Source organism: Trachymyrmex cornetzi, unplaced genomic scaffold, assembly GCF_001594075.2.
Source record: "Trachymyrmex cornetzi isolate Tcor2-1 unplaced genomic scaffold, Tcor1.1 scaffold733, whole genome shotgun sequence".
Lineage (NCBI taxonomy): Eukaryota > Metazoa > Arthropoda > Insecta > Hymenoptera > Formicidae > Trachymyrmex > Trachymyrmex cornetzi.
This window is the reverse complement of record NW_017300063.1, coordinates 141,361-151,880: the sequence shown is the minus strand read 5'-3', so window position 1 is coordinate 151,880 and position 10,520 is coordinate 141,361. Positions and strand designations below refer to the sequence as shown.

Sequence of the window (10,520 nt, the reverse complement as noted above, 5' to 3'; positions counted from 1 at the left end):
TGGGGGAAAGTTGTCACTTCTGATGGAGCATACTTTGAATGAACTTACTTTGTATTGATTTGTTTAAATAAATACATCTTTTTTATTTAAAAAGGGCGGAAACTTATTCCCATGCCCAATATATTAAACGAGTCAAAAGACTTTGGTTTGAACATTTTGCAGTATATTTTTCATGATTTGAATAAAAAAGTCACGACTTCATTTTTTAGTTGATGTCCACTGATTTCGACGTTTCGATCCACTGTGCGACGTGATCAGACGTGTTATTGCGTTATCATTTTTGGAAAGTGTGACCTGGTGTGACCGGCTTCAAACGCGCAATTGAATTTATGTTACTCTTTTAGACTTTCATATTCTGCATATTGGCTGCATTCAGCAGAACGTTTATTTTGCAACTGTTTTTTTCACGCTGATTGGATTATGCGTTTAGATCAAGAGGAATGGTCCTATCTCAGCAGAGAATCATAAAACGGTTGCAAAACTGTTGTGTTCTGCTGAACGCAGCCATTGTTTTTTGTTACTCACCGCATAAGTGGCATTTTCGATTCTGGCCGTATCGGCTCTGTCACTCTGTGTTAGAGTCGGGACCATTCTCACGCGAAGAAAAAGAAGATTAAGAGGCTTCGCACAATAAAAGGAACAGGAAACAGAGAATAAGAATTTCAACCTATCAGAAATCATGTATTGTGGAATACTACGTAGTATTTCACAATACATGATTTCTGATAGGTTGAAATTCTTATTCTCTGTTTCCTGTTCCTTTTATTGTGCGGAGTCACTAAAGTTGACAATTATTCAGGTTAGAATATCTGATCATGATTCATCGATGGCATATAGAGGGATGTGAGAATAGTACATTACGATACAAGTGCGCAAAGTAGGTGTTTCCCACACGAGGGAAGTTTGTCGCCCGAGCGAAGCGAGGGTGACAAAAAAGCGAGTGTGGGAACACCCACGCAGCGCACGAGTATCGTATACTATTTTTCCTACTAAGTGCGCAAAGTTCGATATCAACAACGAGCGACGACTCGACGTGGACGCTCGTCTGTTTACAGCGTTCTCTCTCACGCTAACGCGTCTACATTCGAGCCTTATATTTTCCCGCACGTTTACCTACTTTCCCGCACGCATAACTACTTTCCCGCACGCTAAACTACAAGTGTGGGAAAGTGATACTTTGCGCACGCAAATGCGTGTGCAAAATCGAACTTTGCGCACGATAGTAGGAAGAAAGTATTTTCTGCTTCAATTACATAAATTCTCCGCTTTAAGAACAAATCTCTACTGTAAAAATAAAAATTATATAGAAAATAATTTGTGTTTTTAAAGAAGAAAATTTGTATTTTTAAAGTGGAGAATTTGAGCTTTTAAAGCAGAGAATTTGTGTTTATAAAGCAGAGAATTTGTGCAACCCTCTGTACCGTCGATGTGACAGATTTTCCAACCTGAATAACTTTAACAATATTTCAGTTCGCGAGGCAGAGCGACACTTTTTTTACCAGATTCACTCATTTCGTGCAAAAAAATCGCGTCGAATGAGATTAATTTTATCAAAATCGGAAGTGAGGAGGCTAAATTCAACTATTAAAAACAACAATTAGCCTAACAAAGGCTGTTTTCCAGTTAGGACACAGTGTTACACTGCTTAACACAGTAAAAAGCTAAATACATACGAGCATGTAAAATATATCAATGGCTGCATTCAGCAGACTCAACAGTATTGCAACCGTTTTGTGATTCTTCGTTGAGACTATTCCTTTAAATCTAAAAGTATAATCCAATCAGCGCGACGAATCATAAAACGATTGCAAAACTGCTGAGTCTGCTGAACGCAGCCAGTGTGACCAACTTTTCAAAAAGTTATTTGGTAGCCGTACTTATCTTGCAATAAAATCTTCAAAAATCGCCAATTCTGAAAAAATTATGACTTAAGTTTAAATAAAAATCATAAATCTATTATTGATACGCTAAATATAATTATAAGAATAGAATGGAAGATTACAATACATTCTGGTGTTACACTATGAAACTAAACTGTTCCAACAAGTACTTTACACAGTAGAACACAGTAAAGATACAACGATACTTGTGTCAATTTATACTATCAAATGGAAAACATCTATTAGCTTGCATTGAAATATTAGGCCAATATTTTGTAATAAATTTGTCAATAAATTGTGCGATAAATCTTCGGATGAGCTACGTCCTCGTAATAAAAAATTATTATTCATTTCTTATATAATTTTGTCTCTTTATTGCGAATGTAACAATACAAAATGGTGCTCACTCATATTTTGGCTGCTATATTGAAGGAACGTACTAAAAGAGAAATTTTTAATAATTATCTTTGAAATTGTTCGTGTTACAAAAAAAAAGTTTTAAACAAAAAAATGTTTATTAGCGTGTTTTCTACAAAAAGGTCCTATACATAATGAACATATACTCAATACTTTAGTTGATATATTTAAAAAACTGATAAACAAGCCACCCAAAGTTTAAATGACGCACCTTACTAAATGAATGAAACTTTAAACTCGACAATGAAGCAAGTAAAGCGAGGTTCACCTCACCTCCCTCCTGAGGTGCGTTCCAAAACTTAATTCTGTCAACTCCGAGTATCCTTTATCTTTATTTAACATTCGGTGACCAACAAGAATAAAATGATACTCGGAGTTGACAGAGTTGAATTTTGGAACGTAATCCTGCCAAGGGGGGGAACGATTTTCCATGCCCACCCAAGTGGAAATTTTTCTTATAATTTTTATACGAATTTTTTCAGAAATACTCAGAAATATTCACAACCGAATATATTTGTTATCTTTTCTGTCATAAATTCTGCATATTTCATTGTGTATCGCCCTGCTCGTTCTCCAAAACACCCTCCGTTCCCGGCCACGAACCACCCCCTCTACCAATCCGTGGCTGAGCAGTCGGTTAGCGGTTGTAGGATCTTAAGTCGTAGAAAATTGACCAATCATAGTCGATTATTCTTCTCATATTCGATTGCGATTGATTAATTTTTTACGACTTAAGACTCTACGACCACTACGACTTCTATTGTAGACCCCGCATTTGTGATTCGAATAAAACTTTCGAGCTAATTTCGAAAAAGAGTGGCACGCTCTCTCGTGCCTGGCGCCCAAAATTCGGTATTGAGAGTATGGATAATTGAAATTTGTTAGATCAATTGATATTCTCAGCTCTGAGTGGAGAGTGATGAATACCAGAGATACTGTACAGAATTAGGATCACGAAGGTGCGACGAAGATTTTGCACCACGTTCGTGAGTGCGGTCGCAAGAATTTGTGAACATTTTTCAGAAATACTCATTGCCAGAAATATTCGGAAAGTTTACATCTTCTCTCAGAATTTTTCATATTCATGTGAATTCTGAAATATTCTGAGATTTCTTATCCCATAATTAAAAAAAAATATTAAAAAATTTTTTAGATTTTATAACATTTCATCAAAAGTTATACTTACAAAAATATCTTAGAAATCTCGTATATTTCATAATTAAAATATACAGAAAATTCTGAGAAAAGATGTTTATTTTCGAAAAAAAATGTAGATTTTCTGAGAAAAGATATAAATTTTCTGAGAAGTGTTCCAATTCGTATAAGAAATGTGAGAAAGTTATAAAAAATTATATAGACATTCTGAAAAATTCTGAGAAAAATTTTCACCAGGGAAGGAAGGTTCACCCCACCTCCCCCCTTCTGCTAAGGGCGTACAGCTTCTGTAATTGTACTGGGTACCTATCATAGAACAAGTCGGAATCGATTCCGATCGGAATTATTCAATTATTCTCTAGATTTCTATTGTGTTTTCTAGGGAAAACGGAATAATTCCGATCGGAATCCATTTCGACATATTTCATGATAGGTACCCTGTTGCACATTGGTTTCGACTTTCAGTGCTAAGCAACTTCTACCCCACCTTTCTTCCTGCCAAGGAGCAAACGATTTTCCACGCTTCGCGTAGAAAGTCGAACCCCATGCATATATAACAGTACAATTATAGAAGTCCTGCGCCTCTTGGTAGTGAGGGAGGTGGGGTGGACTTCCCTTCGCGCGTAAGTCGCGCGCCCCTAGGCAGAGGGAGAGTGCATTAAAAAATATTAATTAAATAAAAGTTGATTAAATAAAATTTGAATTATTGGACTTTGCTTCACATTGTTGAGTTTAAATTTGTATTCATTTAGTAAGGCGTATCATTTAAATTTTGTGTAGTCTTTTTTGTTTTTTACGAGGACGTAGTTCATCCCGGTTCATTCGAAGGTTTATCAATTGTGCTACTATAGGGAATGCAATAAATTGAAATGAAACAAACTATACCCAAGCAGAATAAGAAGCGATAACATCAAAATGGCATTAAAATTATTGAAAAGACATTATAATTGATTGAAAAATGACTTTTAGTAATGAACTACTACTATTTTGATGTTACTTTTGTGTCATAATATAAATTGGTATTCTGTTTGAATATCCAATTTATTGCACTAAGGTATATCACTTCAAAATTTTCTTTTGAAAAAGAACAGAGCTAATATGTTTGTGCAAAGATAGGCCAAGATCATACTGATTATGTACCTCCGCAGGAAAAACCAAAGGGTCCCAAGGCACAGGTCAATGCCGTCTTCTTCCGTAGGCTCTATCAACTACTTAAAATCGGTATTCCTGGTGTATTATCACCAGAGTTTGGTTTTCTACTCCTGGTGGCGACTGCCCTGATTGGCAGGACCTTGTGTGACTTGTGGCTTATCAACAAGGCTACTTTGTTAGAAACGTATGTGCAGTGTTTCTAATTATTGATGGTAAAAAATTTAATTTATCTGACGCAAAACTTTGTTATCAGGTCAATCGTCAACATGAATCGTCTATTATTCAGGCGATATTTGCTCCATTTGTTCGGTATGGTACCAATGGTAAGTCGAGTTTTATTGGTACAGTCTATTTGAAGATTATATATGACATGGTAGTGGAAATCTTTTTACTGTCAGAGAGAGAGAGAGACATTTTTTTTAAGTAATTAATAATGACTACGTTCTGCAAAAAAAGCAGCTTTGTAGCTGTTGCAAAGTTCTTTAATATATATATATATATATATGATTGGTTTACATTTTCAAATCCAGTGAGGAATTAATGATAAGACCAGTTGTGTTAAAGAATTTTACAAGTGTTGCAAAGCTACTTTACTAAACGCATTTAATATGTTAATGTTCCGTGTATTAATTTATTGTATTAATTTAGATAGCGATCGTGAACAATATACTGAAGTATGCTTTAAGCGAAATGAAGTTAAGATTGCGTACGAATATCACGCGTAATTTAGTGGATGATTATCTTAAGTAAGTAACTGATACATATTTCTTTGTTAATTGAACTTTGTTCGGTTTTATTTACAAAACAATGGTTTAATAATTACAATTAATATATTCATTATGGATGCGTTTGTATCTTAGCATAATTTTGCAAAGTATTTGACCTATTGTTAACAGTGTTGTAAGTTTCCGCTTAAATAATTTATAATAATAAATTTTACTTATATATATCGGAAAGATAAATGAAGATGTTATTAAGAAACCATAGTATTTAAAAGTGAATTCTTGTTTTCGTAGAGGCTTTACCTATTATAAAATGAGTAATCTGGATAGCCGAATCGCGAATCCGGATCAGCTGTTAACTACAGACATTGATAAATTCTGCGAAAGCTGTACAGATCTTTACAGCAATATTGCAAAGCCTCTATTGGACATTGGTCTTTACGTATATAGATTGACAACTACTATTGGCGGACAGGTACGTGTAACATAAATATTTACCTCATTTATGTTTATTTCTATCAATGATAGATTAACTTTAATTTCGATTTAAATTACTATTCATTTTTTCTCATTCGTCGGAGTAGAATACATTGGTAGAAATGGACATTAGTGGTTAGCATTTTATCACTACAAAGTAATGTTACGTTTTTCCAGACGCCACTTGTGATACTCTCGTATTTAGTGATAGCTGGTACCTGTTTGACTCATCTTCGCAAGCCTATCGGGACAATGACGGTCAAAGAGCAACGATTAGAAGGAGAATATCGTCATATCAATTCAAGATTGATCGTTAACTCGGAAGAGATAGCGTTTTATGGAGGAAACAACAGGGAAAAATTGACGCTGTTAACTAGCTTTCATAAACTTGTGAGTGAATTTCCGAATATTATTTCTATATATTATACTTATGAATAATATCACTTATTTTTGTAATGTTTTTTTTTTTTTTTTCGTTATAGGTGACTCATCTTCGTAAATTCTTGGAATTTAAGGCCTTGATGGGCGTTGTAGATAATTACGTTGGAAAATGTAAGATACGATTTATATTGTAACAAAAACTTAACAACACGTGTTCCATTTCATTTAATTGCTGCTTTTACTTTCTAATACTAATCGCCATATTTTCTGTCAGATTTTGCCACCATAGTCGGCTTCTACGCAGTGAGCATACCTTTCTTCCAGGAGAACCACTCTGTACTCTCCGGCACGCCCGATCACAGATTTAGATTGTACTACACGTATGGCCGGATGCTGGTGAAATTGGCCGAGGCGATTGGCCGATTGGTGGTGGCCGGCAGGGAATTAACGCGTTTGGCGGGATTCACAGCGCGGGTCACCGAAATCAAAATGGTTCTCGACGATTTAAACGTCGGGAAATACGAGCGAACGATGATCTCAGATTACAAAGACAAAGTGATCGGTCATCCTGGTAAAGGCAGAATTGTACCACGTGACAATATCATACGGTTCGATAATGTTCCCCTGGTGACGCCGAACGGAGACGTGCTCGTCAAGGAGCTGTCCTTTGAAGTGAAATCGGGAATGAATGTACTGATTTGCGGTCCAAATGGTTGTGGCAAGAGCTCTATGTTTAGAATTCTCGGCGAAGTACATGCTTTATTATCTTACCGTTATAGTTTATCGCTATTGTTTTATAATGTCTTTGTGAACTACTTTTTTCATAAACCATATCGTAATCTACTTGATTCTTTTTAATATCTTGTTATTAAATAATTAGTTCTGATATGGAGAATGATAAATTAAAAGTTGTTATTGAATAGTGCTTTAGCATAGTAACAGGTTTATATTTCTTGTTGATTTTAATCAATTCAAATCATAATGTTGTAGCTGTGGCCGGTCTGGTCTGGAACCATTACAAAACCACCGCGTGGTAAGCTCTTCTACATTCCGCAACGTCCTTACATGACGCTGGGTACATTGAGAGACCAGATCATATATCCTCACACGAAGGAAGAGATGAAGAGACGTGGTAACATTAATGATGAGGACTTGAAGAAGTTCCTAGAGCTGGTACAATTGACTCATCTATTGGACAGGGAAAGTCTCGTCAACAATGAAAAAGAGGGTTGGGACGCAGTGGCTGATTGGATGGACGTCTTATCGGGTGGCGAGAAGCAACGTATAGCAGTAAGTTCTTTTCCCTTTTCTTACGTCTCAAGACTGACATTTATCGTTGATTTATGCATCGACGAGATAATATTAGAAAACTCGGCAAATTTTCGTGATTAATGGGGCTCGGGGATAATTGAAGAACGATGACGTTATCGACAATAAAAATTTATGATTATTATCATAATAAATATTTCGAAAATATATTATTAAATTCGTGAGTTTTTATTATATAAATGCTGTATAAATAAATATGTACTTTGCTGTATCTTATATATTGCCGAAAAATTATAATTTTTTTTCTACAGTTATCATTTCTATTGATAATCAAACTCGGATGATAACATTAAAATCACAGTTTTAAATAAAAATCGAGTATTATTAAGTTTTAAACATACAAGTACAAGTCCCCGAAATTAATAAATTTTGAAATTAGTACCGTATTATTAGTTTCTTATTCTTAATCACTTAAATTTTAACAGGCACGCGAATTTTCATAAGCATCGACTATTTTTAATGGTACCTCGTCGGTGATTTATATGAAATATCTTAAAATCTTGTTTGTACCTTGTACCAGTTATCTTATCGATGTTTGTTTTTTACCGCTACATTGGATATTGCATTAAAATCTTTTTTTTTTTATTTTCACTATATGTCAAATATATATTTACTTCATTTTCAGTACAAGTGTACACTAATTCAGTTATAAAGAACAGACTTTTTATCATTATTATATTATAATTATTACTGATAAAGTATTTTAATATATTATAATTAATACTGATAAAGTATTTTTTAATCGCCTTTGTTATTTGTAAAGATGGCTCGGCTATTTTATCATAAACCGCAATTCGCAATTTTGGACGAGTGCACGAGTGCTGTCAGCGTCGATGTCGAGGATTCCATGTACAGATACTGCAGACAAGAGAACATCACGCTATTCACAGTCTCACATCGTCGCTCCCTTTGGAAGCATCATGAGGTATCGCTGTCAATCTATTTCTTTTGCGTTGATCAACAGATGTATTTATGTTTATTATATGACTTTTATGTTATTTTATCATTGCTTAACTTTCTATTTACTGCTTCTAGTACTACTTGCACATGGATGGCCGAGGAAGCTATGAATTCAAGCCGATCGAGCAAGACACGATAGAATTCGGGTCGTGAATTCTTGCATTCCTTGCGTACGTGGAAATATGCAAGGGACATCTAATTTAGCTTTCTTTTTCCTTTTAGTCTACGATCATTCAACAATTCCAGCAATTTAATAGACGACATTTTATCTGTTGATTAGTAATTTTTATAAGTACGAAGTATCACGACGAAACCGATTATTAAGTATTAAATTTATATATAATTGCACAGGATGCCTTTATACAGAATGTACATGTACTGTACAGAATGTATGTATTATACAAATGTAATAGTGATAAACGCGACGTTGTCGCGGTCATTTTCGGCGCTATCGTAAATTCCTTCGCATAGATATGTAATCAAATCTGCCATGCACAAAAAGATACATTATATTTTTCGATTGATATTTTTCTACAAGGTAATATATTTTTGATAATGTATTGTCGTTGTCGAACACACATCGAGCTTGGAACGTATGTGATGTCATCATATATAATTGACGTATGATGCTTTTAGATTCTCAGATCTCTTAAGGCATGGTGGAAGTATGTTAGGTGTACTCGGTTTTTAAACGAATTTTGTATTGTTCTGCGCATAATCAGATGCGGCCATTTTAAACATTTGCATCGCGGTAACTTTGAAGTGACGCAAAGTGATATTTCGCGAAAATAAGTACGTGTCAAATAAAAACGTGCACCAATAGTTTCATAAAAAAAGATGCAGAAATTTGCATTTCTTTCTAAATTATTGTAAATTGTAAATTATATGAATTATTATAAATTATAAATTATTTAAATTAAATTATATAATTGAAATTATTAAATTTAATTAATTTATGTTATTAAAATTTAATTATTTAATTACAATTATTATTTTTATTATTGTACTAGATAAAATCAAATTCATTATATTATAAATATGTAAAATAATATACTGACATAACGCCAACTTCAAATAACCGCGGCAACATGGCAGCTTCTGGATATCGCTCTTCTTATGTTTAAAATGTGCAAGAGCACTCCTAATATACTTTTACCGATCGACATATAATAGGTGCTTTCCATTTGATGATGACACAAGTGTCGGTCTATCTTTGTCACTCTCTATCAACAAGGATAGAACAACACTTGTGTCGACTTGCGTCAACAAATGGAAAGCACCCAGTACTAGACGGAGCATAAAGCCCTAAACATAATGCGAGGCAACAGCGATAGCGATAGAAATAGCGATAGCAATAAGGCCGCAGCACAGACTTTTGAATAATTCATAACGCATAGTGCATAAGCGAATCAACTAATGTGAATCTTTTCTTTCCTCCCATTCCATGGAAAAGAAGAATTTCGATTGGTTGATTCCCTTATGCATTATGCGTTATGCAAGAGTCTGTGCTGCGGCCAATAGTGATAGCGATAGGAACCCAACATACGGGAATGCATATGTCAATGTACATAGGGACACGAAATAAGGCAATAACGATAAATTTCCGACGAGTTGGAATTCTGTGTCTATCACTTTATAGCCTACCAATCAGCGTCCAGATTTTTCAATTCTGTATATATGTGCTATAACCTTGAAGCGGATGGAAGAATATACTACAGTCTATACACGAAATCAGATTGATTGGCATTTTATTTTTTATTTATTTCGCGGCATTGTGCAACCAGAGGCGACAATTATATATCGCTTATTTCTATAGCATTCGGGTGGCACCCAGTTGGACACGGCTCAATTGGACACTAGCCACTCACAGCGCTTGAGACTACGAAGCTCCTAAGCATCGGTCGCTGTGATTGGTGGTGTCTAATCGAGCCGTGATCAATCGGGATCACTCCATAGCATTCCTATTGCTATTCTTATCGCTGTTGCAAGTTCTTGTAGACCACTCGAGCGGATCGGACGTGTTCCCTCTCGTCTCGGGTGTTGCGTC

At 35.0% G+C, this 10,520-nt stretch overlaps 1 protein-coding gene across 1 annotated transcript in view; it reads left to right on the top strand.

Moving 5' to 3' along the window:
* Pmp70 (ATP binding cassette subfamily D member Pmp70) overlaps positions 1-9,327 on the top strand; it is a 35,867-nt gene extending 26,540 nt beyond the window's left edge. Inside the window, 10 exon segments of the mRNA XM_018518077.1 lie at positions 4,601-4,788; positions 4,858-4,927; positions 5,253-5,350; positions 5,621-5,801; positions 5,981-6,193; positions 6,286-6,355; positions 6,459-6,934; positions 7,175-7,474; positions 8,277-8,438; positions 8,549-9,327. Coding sequence (XP_018373579.1) covers positions 4,601-4,788; positions 4,858-4,927; positions 5,253-5,350; positions 5,621-5,801; positions 5,981-6,193; positions 6,286-6,355; positions 6,459-6,934; positions 7,175-7,474; positions 8,277-8,438; positions 8,549-8,626 — 1,836 coding nt within the window. The 3' untranslated portion in view covers positions 8,627-9,327.
* The last annotated feature ends 1,193 nt before the right edge of the window (positions 9,328-10,520 follow it).